The sequence below is a fragment of the Herpailurus yagouaroundi genome, unplaced genomic scaffold (genome assembly GCF_014898765.1).
Source record: "Herpailurus yagouaroundi ecotype Mexico unplaced genomic scaffold, PumYag 210, whole genome shotgun sequence".
NCBI lineage: Eukaryota > Metazoa > Chordata > Mammalia > Carnivora > Felidae > Herpailurus > Herpailurus yagouaroundi.
The window spans coordinates 10,268,615-10,282,980 of record NW_024412441.1 but is presented as its reverse complement, the minus strand read 5'-3'; the positions used below and the strand labels follow the sequence as shown (position 1 = coordinate 10,282,980).

Below are 14,366 nucleotides of genomic sequence, written 5' to 3'. Positions count from 1 at the left end.
TGCTTGAAAAGAGACTCATTTGACTTTTTGTAAGTCAACATTGGTGGGAAATTAGTCTCCAAATACATTTAAAATATACAAACCATAATACAAACATATGTTGTAGTATAAACCTAGATTGTCCTAAATAATGGTGGGATTGGTTTCCATTGTATCTTAACAAAGCCTTTACTTTTATTTGCCTTTCATTGCATATTTTAAATTGGTAGAGTAGAAAAAAACACTGTAGAAAAATTAGAATGTATGGATGATGAACAAAAATAAGACATGAAAAATTACCCACAATCTGTATAGCAGGAACAATAAACATTTTGAGGGATATTTTTACAGAAATACTGCAGAAAAGCCATTTTGTTATGGTGGTTGTCAATTTTGCAGTTGGCACTCAAAAAATAGGAGATACCAATTATTTCTTTACTGCTTACTGTTTGAGCTAATTTTCCTCCATTGAACAGTTTAAAGAATTGGCCGATTACCCAAATATTATTTTTTACAGTGTAAAGCTTCTATTTTGATTTATTGGACTGAATCTTCAAATAAAATAATTTAATTTATAAATGTATTATTAAGATACTTCAAGAATCTCATCACCTATACTGTCACTTTCAGAATTCTATGTGGTTATTATTTCTATTTTATTACTTTTTAATATTATTGTAATCAATATCATGTTCTACCTCCATTTTAATCTATTTCAACACTATGAGGTGAATATGTATGTATTCCAAGGGTATTTGCATAACTTATTAAATCATTTATTTTTTATTTTCTTTTACTGGACACCTTCATAATGCATGAAAAATCAGTAATACCAATTTTAAGTAATGCCATTATAGTATATTAGTTCTATAATATTTGGGTTTGAATTTTTCACATGGATTCTTTGGATTTTCTAGTAGTGCACATTTATTTACACTGGAAATTTTTTGATTTCCAAAATAGGTTGATATTTTCCATGTATCTGACAATTTAATGAGTGCCTATATTCACAGGCTGCCTATATTCTTTGTATGCAAAATTTTTAAAAAAGGAATTGATAATTCTTACCCTCAATCCTATTTCCAAAGGAATTTTAACTGTAATAATCATCCATAGAAAAAGGCAATTGACTTTGAAATTTAATTTATTTCAATAGTACTATGCACAAAATATTTTCAGTCTAATTTTACAGATGTCCTGGGAAGGGTGATGGGAGGGTGAAGAATTCTCACAACTATATAAGTGATTCATTCAAAGAACAAATAACAACAAACAAATAATCCAATATTAAGTGGAATAAAAATAATGGTAATTTAAATACTGTTAGGATTTCTTACTTTACCTTTGGGGAAACTGTTTTCATAATGCACTTCTTATCCATCTTGCTCTTTGTTCCCATTGGTAACAAATGAACGTAATGGATAAGAGTTCTGAGCATACTGAACATTTCAATCCTCAAATTCTTTGACGGCCCCATTCATTACCCCCACCCCCAATTTAAAGAGCCTTCCCCAGCTGACTTATACACCACACGTTAGCCAGTTCTATGTTGAAGAAATTGTAATCCTCACGGGCATAATCCTTATGGGTAAAGTAAAAACACTTAAATCACATACCCTAGAGAATAGATGCTTGTGTGGAAAATCTGCTGTTCTTGTATTCTTTTGAGGAGAGTATATTATATGGGCCTCAGCCCCTGCTCTGATCACAGCTGAATGGGTTACCAGTTGGCATCTGCCCTCAAAGCTAAATCTGGTCAGTAGCTTATGAAGTGATATTATTTGAAATTTCTACTCAACAGCATATGAATAAGTAGTGAATCCACTAGGTTCTCTTTCTAGGGGATTTTGAATACATAACCTACATAGAGACAATGGTTGGTAAAAGAGTAGCACAAAGCCGAAGGACACAGAGAACAGAAGCCATGAGGGAAGAGAGGAAACGCTACGAAGAAGCAGAAGACATGTAAAAGTAGAAGCTACAACCAAGCTGAAGCAAGTCAGTGTAGAGAACAGGATAGCTGGAGTATCAGAAAAAAAGACAGATGATAATGAAGTCACCATGATGGCACAACATTGAGAAGGGAGCCTTAGTGGTAGCAGATGAAAACATGACAAAATACCTGGGCCAATGGAGCCACACTGCATGTTGAACAATCTTCTAGTTCTTCATTCTAAGCTCCATAAAACCTGTCATGTTGTGACTGAAATTATTTCCTGTTTATATCTGCTCTTAGTGTGTTCTTATAATAAACTTACTTGAAACACTTACTTGAAAAGATATATGCACCCCCACATTCAAGGAAGCATTATTTACAGTAACTAAGATCATGGAAGCAACTCAAGTGTCTATCCAGAGATGAATGGACAAAGATGATGTGGTGTGTGTGTGTGTGTGTGTGTGTGTGTATGTGTGTATCACACATATACATAATATTCCATTATATATACATATATATAATGGAATATTATGCAGCAATAAAAAAGGATGAGATCAGCCATTTGTGACAACATGGAAGGACCTAAACAAGGTGTTATGCTAAATGAAATCAGTGAGACAGAGAAAAACAAACACCATATGATCTCACTTATATGTGAAATACATACACACACACAAATAAATAAATAAACAAACAAAAAAGCAGAATTAGACCTATAAATACAGAAAACAAAGTCATGCTTTCCAGAGGGGAGGGAGGGGTGGCCATTTAAAAAATTTAGAAGTTGGGGGTGGGGGATGGGCAAAATGGTGAAGTGGGAGAAACAGGTTTCCAGTTTGGATCGAGAAAGTTATAGGAATAAAAGTCACAGCATAAAGAATACAGTCAATGAGGTTGTAATAAATAGCCTTGTATGGTGACAGACGGTAGCTTACTTGTGGTAAGTAGAGCATAATGTACAAAATTGTTGGACCACTATATTGTACACTTGAAACTAATGTAACATTGTGTGTCGATTATACTCAACTTAAAAAAAATTAGCTTTTAATTCTTTTTCAATTTTTTAAGAAGTATATTCTATTAAGTGGATTAGAAAAAAAACACTTTTCCTGGTAACAGTTTCCATTTGGCTTAACAATTTTTTTGTACATAGTGATGTAATTCAATATAAAAGGTATTTGAATAATTATAACTTCTGAGTTAGAGGGAAGTAAATTCATGAGTTTTGCTGTTAAAATATTCTAAAACTCTAGTTTAAAGGAAATTATTGAGTTTATAGACATCATATGTTTCGCTGAGTCTTTACATAGTATACCATAATCTTTAGGGAAACCAACTTACTAAATGTGAACCCTAGCATGTCTTTGAATTTTAGGGTATGAAATCTTTACATTTTATTTTTGCCATTTGTCTCAATTAAAAAAAACAATCAGCATTTTTAAATTATGCAAACATTTTCATATAGCCGAACTATTTTCTCAGGAAACACTGCCAATTCCCATAAGATAGTAAAATATATATAAATAATTAAACAAATAACAAAACACCTATTTTTCAAGACTAAAACTTTTTAAAACTATCAATCTAAGTTTTCCAAGATTTAAAAAACATTCATATTCTGCATCATAAACCATGGTGTTTAAGAATGTGTATAATCCTATAAATGGAAGCTAAGTTGGAATGCTTATATTAATCTCATACATATCTGACCCATAGTTAGGTAGACAAAGTCCTCATCTTTTAAATTATACATCTATTTGAGCAGGTAGCAGATACCTAAATTCTTTCTAGGGACTATATGAGGGACTGAAATCCATGATCATAAGATATGTTTTCATATTCTCGGATAATCAATTGATAGGATATAAATTATTAGTGGCTTTCTTTTGACTAAAATCAGGAATACAAAACTTGTACAAAATTTTCTAATCTATATTTGTGCACACTAGTAAAATGAGTGTGGTGGCATGGCACTTTAGATCATCCTTGAACATTAAGGCTGTCCTAAAAACTGCAGATTGTTTTAAATAGAAGTCACTGAGTTCATTTTAGTTTTTTTTTGATATTTTAGGAGTTAGTTCTCTATGATACCTAAATCAGGGCATATAAGTAAAAAGACCAAATTCTCCAAATACAGAAAATTATTATTGTTTTCTTTAAAATGAAAGAAATTCTAATCATCTATCTCACAATGAGATAAACTAAGTGCAAAAAATTAATAAAAGTCTTATTAATGACAAGAGATATCTGATTTAAATTTCTATCCTTGATTTTCTGGGTCAATGATAAATATGGGAATGTTACATCCCTACCAAAAGAAATACATATGGGAATGCAAACTGGTGCAACCACTCTGGAAAACAGTATGGAGTTTCCTCAAAAAATTAAAAATAAAACTACCCTACGACCCAGCAATTGCACTACTAGGTATTTATCCAAGGGATACAGGGATGCTGTTTCTAAGGGGCACATGAACCCCAATGTTTATAGCAGCACTATCAACAATAGCCAAAGTATGGAAAGAGCCCAAATGTCCATCGATGGATGAATGGGTAAAGAAGATGTGGTATATATATATATATATATATATATATATATATATACACACACACACAATGAAGTATTACTCGGCAATCAAAAAGAATGAAATCTTCTTGCCATTTGCAACTATGTGGATGGAACTGGAGGGTATTATGCTAAGTGAAATGAGTCAGTCAGAGAAAGACAAAAATCTTATGACTTCAATCATATGAGTTCTTTAAGAGACAAAACAGATGAACATAAGGGAAGAGAAACAAAAATAATATAAAAACAGGGAGGGGGACAAAACAGAAGAGACTCATAAATATGGAGAACAAACTGAGGGTTACAGGAGGGGTTGTGGGAAGGGGGGATGGGCCCAATGGGTATGGGACATTAAGGAATCTACTCCTGAAATCATTGTTGCACCATGTGCTAACTAACTTGGATGTAAATTTAAAAAAAGAAAGAAAGAAAGAAATACATAAATAAATAAATGGAAAAGAAAACAGACACTCAAAACTGTGAAGGAAGTGGTGGATATTCAGAAACCAAATTTTTCTAATAACATGACAAACAAAAACATCTGAATGACAGGCTGTGGTCATTTGGTGATATTTGGTTGCATATAAGAAAAATTTCTTTTTGCAGAAACCAAGGGAATATCAAGTTTGACTGTTTCTTCTGAAACTTCCTAGGCCTTTCTGAGAATATCTACCTAGGCCATTGTGATAATGCCAACTTTAAACCATGAAAGAGAATTTGACGAATTCGGTCCACACTAATCAGAAATTCTGCGTCACTTTGAATACAGCCTTTCACAGCAGAATCAGAAAATGCTTCAGCCAATCAATTAATAATTGAGTTGATTTCAAGAGGAATTCTTAACCTGCACACATGTAAATCACTGCAGCATTTTGTATTTGTACAAAAGCAATGAACAGACTAATTGTTCACAAAAATGGACCCAAATCTTCTACTTATCAGACGCTCACACTAAGATTTGTCTAATCTATGTAGCCATTTAAATGTGCAAGGAAAAACTATACTCTTGTTTATAATTCTCATAAATGTAAAATGTGGACAATCCAACTGGGCGTACCTTTAAATTTCATTCCAATTCTGATATTATTCTAAAGACTCATTATCATGTGCCAATTCCTTTTGCCTATTTTGGCTATTTGTTTTTTTAATCAGAAATCTAATGCTAGAATTTTGCCTAAAACAGTCATATAAAAATTGTCTTTTATTTTCTTTTCCTTCATATCTACTTTCAGTTAAACAAAAACAAACCAAAAATAACTAATAACAATAACTAAAAACTAAAAAAGCAAAAAACTCTTGAGTTCTGTATTTATATAATCATCTCCCTTTATTCCTTGAGCAGCTCCTGTCCTAGGCGGATGGACAGCACCAGTGACGAGAAGCAAGGACTCACACAACTCTACTAATCAGGCAACTATTGTGTGGGGACTGAGGCACATGATTCCCTTTCTCAGTTGTCTGCTCTTTAGGTACCAGGCAGCTGCTCTGAACTGAACATTCATTTTGTACTAACAAGAGCCAGCCCCCAGAAATTTCCTCTTATCTTTTTAAGTAGCTTGCCAAATGGCAGCCTGATCAAAGCAATCTAATATAGCTTAAGTGCCACTGGTTGACATTTTGCATTCTTTTATTGCTTTCCAGTTTTACCACATTAAAAAAAAAAAAAACAACAAAAACGGGTGATAACTAATATCCAGTTGATCTTTTCATTCTGGTAATAAAATGATAATACAAAGATCTTATTATCCACTCCAGACATCCATCACAGTACATTTTCCAATAACACCATTCAGAGTGTTTCTTCACTCTATCCGAGTGCAAAGTGAGGTTAAGTACTTGACCTCACATTCTCTTTCCCTCTGGAATACTTTAGACACCGAACTGCAAATAAAAGGAATTGAACTTTAACCCCTGACACTTTGTCCACATTAATGTCATCTGTAATTTTGTTGTCTTTGCATTAGATAAACCATTTTCTGTGAGAAGCCAAAAATAGTTGGAAGGCCGGCCTACTAAAATATTTTTTTTCAACCCAGAGAATTTTTATTTTTATGAGAAAACAAGAAGAAACAGAACAGGAGAAACGATGTTTGTAGTGGAGAAGAAGAGTAAATCTTGGTAGGAAGAGACATCAAGTGGGCAGAAGAGACACATAAACAAGGCACAAAGAAACCAAAATAATGCATACACGCAAAACAGACATCAGAGATCACGAGTTTATATTAAAATCAATGTTTTATACGGATGCAGAGGTGGTCCCATGCCTTCCTGTGGGCAAGAAGGACATTCTGTCATTACATCATTGATTTGAAAAGATAAAAACAAGTAAACAAAAAATAAATAAAAGAAAGAAAACTAACAAAAACAAAAGCACAAGAGTCTCCCTGCATCCACTATATATTTATTTATTTACGTGACAATTAGGATTCACCTAGAGTTGATAGGAACAAGTGTTGTTTTCAAATTTTCAATGAAATAGTTTAAAGATTACAGCACTAATTATTTTTAAGGTCACTAAGATAAGAGAGAAAGTATAAAATTTGAGACAATTTAAAGATGCAGTATATCACTACAAAGGCCCAATTTTCAGAAAAAAATATAGAGAAACACATAGCCTAATTACTTTGGAAGTATTATAGGGAACTATTGGACACCAACTTTAAGACTGAGATTGTCTTGGTAACTCTATCCCAGAGTTAACCAAGATTTTAGGCTATGTACTTTGGCAAACAAGAAAAAATACATAATAAGAATGATGGCCTGTATGGATCTAAAATAATGCATTTTAGATAATTTCCTAAGGATTAGAAAATTTCCTTTATAATCCTCATAGTTTTTAAAAGACGTATTTAATCCGTTAATATGAAACTAAAGAAGAGACTGTCAAATACACCTTTTCAAGCAAATAATTCATGTGTCAGTCAGAAAGGACTATACAGTCTGATTTGGATTCTCTTGGTAAAAATTTCTTAATGATTAGTTTGTACTAGTGTATTTTTCTACAATAATTATTTTTTGTAAAATAATCTAGAACATATCTTTTTTAAAATTAATCCAAATACTTTTCTTTCCCCTTCATGTTTTAGAAGAATGTGACTTTAAAGTCTCATCTACATTTTTGAAGTACTGTCCCGAGAAGAAATGATATGCATTAAAAGATGGTGGTTCCTTAAGCAACTTCCATACACGATTATTTTATGATGGCAGACTGTTGCTCTCAATACTGCAGTTGACTGAAAGGCAAGAGTATTCTGACTCTTCCTTTATTTCTATCCTGGATACAGGAGAATGGAGAGTGATAGATAATACACTTCTGTGCTCACCTTCCAGGCCATGAATCTACACAGACTGACCTTAATTTAATTCCAATTGCACATGACAAATATATTTTAGCAATGATATAAGCTAATGGCTGTCAGAGATCTGGGATTGGTTTGGAATTGTGTGCAGTGACATTTCATTTGTAATCTGAAAGACCAAAGCATATATTTTGACACTGATATGACCACTATTCATAGAGACAGTTCTTTTTTTTTAAAAAAGTACCCTCTCCACACATGAAAATAAGCTTTTGATTTTTAAATGAAAACGGGCTCTCTTTCCATTTAAAAATTCTTGACAGCTTTTCCTATGAGGGTGAAAATGGTAGAAACAAAGAATCGGACAGAGATGGACTCTGGAATTCAAAGCTGCCCTTTCCCCAAGGGACCTGAACAAAAGGCGGTACCCTGGCCTGTCCACTGAAGTTTCTATTGCTGCATCTAAACTACTGATACAGAAATGGTTGAGAAAGAAACTCATTTGCCATCTCTTATAGTCCCACAGGTCTGAATACAAGCAGCTAGCTCTTCTTTCCCTTATCAAGCAACATCTGCTCTAAACTGGGGGGCAGGGATGAAGAAGGACGGAGTGACCAAAAGAAACAGAGGAGCAAAACCTTAATAATTTGGAGTTTAATATTAATTCTCAACGTAAGATAATCTTTTGTGTTATAGTTTGCATATTTGTTGCAGAAATTTTCTTAAAAGATATCATGTGAGATATGTCATATTAATTTCATATATAGTTAATATTCTAAGTATGATATAACTTTTAGAGACGGTGGTGGCAGATGGCTGTGATTTAATAAATGTACATTCATCTCGGTTTCGGACAAACTTAGAGCTCACAGGGGATAAGTGTAATAAATCAATCACTCAAACCACAAGTTATACTGAGATACAGATATTTTAATTTATATTTTTACTGGGTAAGAAATGCACTCCAGGTGGAAATCTCTGCTTATTTAATCACTGTGTGTTAGATTTGCATTATTTGATATGCAAATTCCTCCCTCTCCTAAAGTTGAGTAATAACATGAATTCTTGATGGAACTTGGGGTTCTTGCCACATCTGCCCACTATTCCCCAAGTCAAACAAAGGCAAAAGAAAATTAAAATGTTACCTGCTCATGGAATGTTCTTTCCAGTGACTGCTGTCAAGTTAAGGCATTTGCAGTCCTGTCCGAGGTGTGCAGTGAAAGCTCACAATCATTCATTTATTTCAAATAATGTATATGTAAGGCATGCTCCTTAAAAAGGGAAAAATCTCACTAACCAGCAAAAACCTTTGTCCTCAAAGGTATTATTCTGTGGAATATCCAGAGGAAAAAAAAAAAAGACTAAGCTTAATATTAGAATCTCATAATACAAGCCAAATGAAGAGAAGTGTCTAACAAGGGTGATTAGACTACAACTATATTTTTCAAAAACAAAAACAAAAACAGAGCTAGAAAACAAGGAATTACATTTGATTTGGTTAATTCCCATACTAGAAATCCAAATACTAGAGTTCACAGAGTTCCATTTTATAAATTTAAAAATCCATGCTTTATTGTATGCTTAATATAAATAAACAAGAGTACATAAAACAGGAGTCTAGAAAGGAATATTTTCCTCACGTTATTTTCTAAGACTCAGCAAGTATCAAGAACATCTATAACTCCACTGAGGCACAATCTGACTTTGGAAAAATATTTTGTGATTGCTGCTTTGTCTGCATCAGTGCCCAAGAACTGAAAGCAGACTGGACCATGGGGTTATACTCGCAAAATCTGTGTTCCTTCCCAGGAAGTGGGGGATGGGGTTTGAGAGGAGATGATGCACACTTAAAAAATCCCACTTGTATGAGAGCTTTGAGAGATTGTTTCAGGAACTGTTCTGTTTGAGATGATAGTTCATGGCTTGTGTGATAGTTTATCAATGTAATTTCTCATAGGTCATGATTCAGTTACCTTTTTATTGCTATGATAGGAAAAATTCACATTTATGTTACTTTAAGATGAATATTAAAATATTTGAAGACAAATCTGAGATGTAGGAAACATGGTGTTCAAAGTAGTATGTATCTCTCATTAGATAAAGTTCGTTTTGTAAGTTTAAGACCACCATTTTGTTCCTCAGAGGATGACATTGCTATTTGCAAACACAGTCAATGGTTTTGGGAGTAGACTTCATTAACTCACATTCAGCATTTTCCAAGCATATAGAAAATGTTTTTAGGGACTACAACAATGAGAGATTAGAATCTTGTTAGAACTGTTTTGTTGAAATAGCTAACAACTTGGGTATCATTGGAGGAGATTCCTTAATGTGGTAGCAAAACCTGGAAAGGAAAAAATCTGAACATTTATGTAAAGAAATAAAATAAATTTACTCTTAAGGCAATGCTACAACTCAAAATAAAATCACAGTCCTTATATCCTTTCAGGTTATCCGGTCCATAGTCAAATAAAACTCAGTCCATGCATCTTTTCTGACTCATCATTTGGCATGCATATCACAGATTTGAAGGATTTTGATTATTTTTGCAGATATGTGATGAGGATGTAAAAATTCATCATATAAATACTCTTAATAAACAAGAAAACTCTTAGGCAAGTAATTTTCTTTACATATACATACATATATATATATATATATATATATATATATATATATAAAACTTTGAAAAATACATTTTTCTAAGTAAACCTTTGATTGAATTTAAAAGGGTTTAATAGTAACTCTCAAAAGGAATTCAATGTTTTTTTCTGTATTTTGAGTTAAGAGGTAAAAACAGAAAGTGAAGGAAATATGACCCAGAGTATTTTTTATTTTCCTAATTCGGTCATGAAGAGAGCTACTGGAGTCCAAGATCAGGCAAAATACAAATGTTACTTGCCTTATTCAAAGGCCTATAGAGGTTTGTTCACCTTCTGTTACAAGATATTGTCACTTCTTTTCCCACTTACAGGTAGGAACTACAACAGGAAAGTCTTCAGCTGGACAGATTTCAAAATGAATTTTTACAACCCAGATGATGGACTGGTATACTTCAAAAGTGGATTCATGAGTTTTATAAGCGTCTTTCTCTTGCTCTCATTTTTTTTCTGGACTAGCTTACATCATAATGGAGGAATAACATTTTAAAAATTTTGAATAGGCACTTACTGGAATTACAGTTAATCCTGATACAATCTAGATGGGGAAGAATAGATGAAAAATGAAAATTTATCCTTCAAGGTAATAGCTGCAGACATCCAATAAAATCACAGTCCACCCTTCCGGGGACAGACACATGCAAATATGGCCACTCTATATCATTTATTCTTTACATACTTCTAGAACCCAGATTCTTTGTTATAAAACTTCACATTGGAAACAATGACAGAAGGTCTTTTTTTTTTTTTTTAAATGGCCAATTCAAACAAAGCTACATGGTGACAAATCTAAGTGAAATAAAGAGTTGTTAACTGTCAAAGATGCTTGGCTTAGACTGGCTGCAACTTTCTCCCCATCTGTGAAAGAACATATTCTTGTTTTCAGCACAATTAAAAAGTGCTCCGTCACAATGGGGTGCAGTGCAAGCTCAGCTAGGCTCAGACATCTTGGACCTTCAAAGAGTAATATCCCACAAAGGCCAACAGAACTCTTGAGAATTGTGGTGGTCAAAATGGAGAGCAAGTTGAATTATTCTCACTTCACTCTAATGTGTTGTTGTTGTTGTTGTTGTTGTTGTTGTTGTTATTTGCTTAGGCAAAAAAAAGTAAACAGCCAGATGTTGGTTGGATTCTATGCCTTTTATTAATCGAAGGAGAAAGAAACAACTGTGTTTTCCTTTAGAAACCTCCAGGGGCTAAGGAGTAGTGTCATTCTTTAGAGCACACAAGCCTATGCTTCTCTTAGTAGCTAACTGTTATCTTTATGTAATAAGTGTCATGGTTAACACTACTATTGATTTTCCTTTTCTTGTACTTTCTTCTTATACAAAAGCAGATTCTCTAAGAGCAGAACAGCTGATGTGAATAACACAGACTGTAATTATAAGGGTTATCTTTAAAGGACTGCGTGGGATGTCTTATGTTTATTTTATGTATAGATAAATATTTGCTGGGTTTTGTTGTAGTATTTAATGCCTTTGGGGAAACATGAAAAATAAAAAAACCTAGATTCTGTTTCCATATAGCTGAGTTTGTCATGTGTCGTCAACCGCATCAGAAAAGTGGTTGCAAACAGCCAAGGACCAGCACCTACACAACTCTTTCCACAGAATGCTTTGCTGTTGGAAAATACCCATAAGTGTTTCCACTTTGGCTAGCAGCCCCTTTACTGCTATTAGGCGATTTCTTTTGATTTGTTGTAATAACCTATCATTGCCACTAGAGGGAACTCTAACAGAACAGTAAATGAGAGTGCAGTGTGTTCTTCAGTGGTCTTTAAAAAACACCCTTTTAATTTAACTTAATTTAACTAATATTAATTGAATGTAATTGTATGTAATAAGCTATCACTGAAATAATTTTATATTTTATGAGCTACCATTCTGCCCAGCACAATTTGAAAATGTAGGTAGGGTTTCCACAAATGCCTTACGCTCATCACATTTTACTACTCTCTTTGTAAATCTAGGTTTCAAATTTTATTTTTCTTTCTCTATTTATGTATTATTGTGCATGTTTAGCACTTCCGGGAATTACAGTAAAACCTCATTAATTTGTACTCCTTCTGGAGTTAATGATAATAATGCAACTTATTGGGCAGAATATTTATAATTCTTTGGTAAGAACAGAGATTGCCTGAGAAAAATTAAACAAACAAGTTTTAAACGACCAAGTTCAGGAAGAAAACTGATCTCCAGTACTTCACTGTATGCTGACTGCACAACTTGCATGAAACAACATCCTAATTATGGATAACTCTTACCCACCCGTTAAAATCAGCCTAGTAAAACCTTTCCTTACTAAGCCTTTCTAGCTATTAATTTGTGTTTTTCAATGTAATTGAAAACAAAACTGTGTAAATTTTTTAAGTCTACAATTCAGACTCTTTCTTAATTCAGCCTAGCCTTCCCCCGTATTTCATACAGCTTATTGAGGTTTTACTGTAGTAACTCTTCCCTAATGCTACAATTAAGCAGGAAAGCATTATTTCTCTGTAGAAGAGTCTGTGTTTTTAGTGTTCTCATGGCTGTTTGCTACGGGCCGCAGACTTTGGGCATTGAAGGGTTGTGGATTGCTGTTTGATAGCAAAATATCACCACACAGTATTTCCAAACAGAAAAGATGGGTTACCACAAAGGTCACTATTCAAAGGAGAAGCCCAGAGGGTAGAGTCAAAGCAACTTGTTGATCACAAAGTAGAAATTTGATATTTTGTAAATATGTTATCTAAGTAAAAGTAGGCGGATTTTTATTTATCTGAAAGGGGATGGGGTCTATAGCAAATCGGACTGTAAGTAAACATAACAATCGAAATTGAGGCTTCTTCAAGCCTAATAATTTATATTTTCAATTAGCCTCTTTGATACATATGGCTTCCCTTTTAAGGACCCTCAGTGGTAGAAATCACAAAATGGTAAATTATGTTAAACAAAATGAAAATAATAAAAAGATGCCCCCAAAACCTAAATTAACTTAAATGATGAACATGAGACCATTAAGTGTTATAACTTTCCATGGCAAAACAGGCTACTTGATAAATGTTTGCAGGCAAAACTGAACAAAAAGTGAACAGTATTAGTTTTATGGGGGAAGGCAAGTTGTTACCTAGATTGACCGTCAGTTTCACACGCCCTGCATCCAGCTCCAGGCGGAGGGTGTCTGCTGAATCTCTAGAAGTGGTTGCCATGAGAATGCCGTATGCACGCTGTGATCGGAACCGTAAGGACACATCTTCAGCTTCTGTGTGCATCACCACCGGGAGCTGGATTTTCATAAACATACTCCCATCGTAGCTCAGAACCGTTGCCTCTATGGAAGAGAAATGAATATAAAAGTTCTTGGTCAGTTTCGTGCATTTACACTTTGAGAAGGAAAAGTGTGACCCACAATGGCTTCCAGATAGAACACAACACAACAAACTCAACTCATCCTCAGAAATGAGCTTTTTTTTTTTTTTAAGCCCCAAAGAAAAGTCACAGTAAAGACAACTTCTGTGAAGAATCTGCTAGTGTACAGACACAGGGATGGCTGCATTTCCCTTTTTGTTTCCATAGCACTTTCTATCTGTAGCAGGAGTCATTTGGGATTGTCAAAGTGTATGTATGTGTTTCCCTTCTCAAGGGTAGAGATCACATTCTTTTGTGCATAGCCGCAGCGTAAGACTGGTTTGAAGCACTAGCAATTATTTAATAAATGTTTGTATACAGCTAGGCCACTGACTTGTTCTATGAAATTTGCCTTAGCTCCAAATCTTTCATCAGCAAAATGAGAGGGTCTCTAAGGCCCTCGCCTACCCAAAAAGTCCAAGATTCTAAAAGGAGTTACTATTACCTTCTTTCATAATCTCTGCCTGAATGTGATACAAAAGAAGAAGAAGAAGAAGAAGAAGAAGAAGAAGAAGAAGAAGAAGAAGAAGAAGAAGAA

The 14,366-nt window shown here is 33.9% G+C and overlaps 1 protein-coding gene across 28 annotated transcripts in view; it reads right to left on the bottom strand.

The window, feature by feature from the left end:
• The window catches only part of NRXN1 (neurexin 1), a 1,154,099-nt gene that overhangs the window by 621,409 nt on the left and 518,324 nt on the right, over positions 1–14,366 (bottom strand). For 19 of the 28 annotated variants that reach the window (XM_040453759.1, XM_040453755.1, XM_040453757.1 and 16 more), the window contains 2 exons: positions 13,548–13,751; positions 10,954–10,980 (listed from right to left, as the gene is read on the bottom strand). In XM_040453759.1, the coding sequence (XP_040309693.1) occupies positions 10,954–10,980; positions 13,548–13,751 (231 nt within the window). Of the gene's footprint in view, positions 1–113; positions 119–10,953; positions 10,981–13,547; positions 13,752–14,366 lie in introns of those variants that run through there. The other 9 variants (XM_040453761.1, XM_040453780.1, XM_040453769.1 and 6 more) reach the window with 2 other exon arrangements.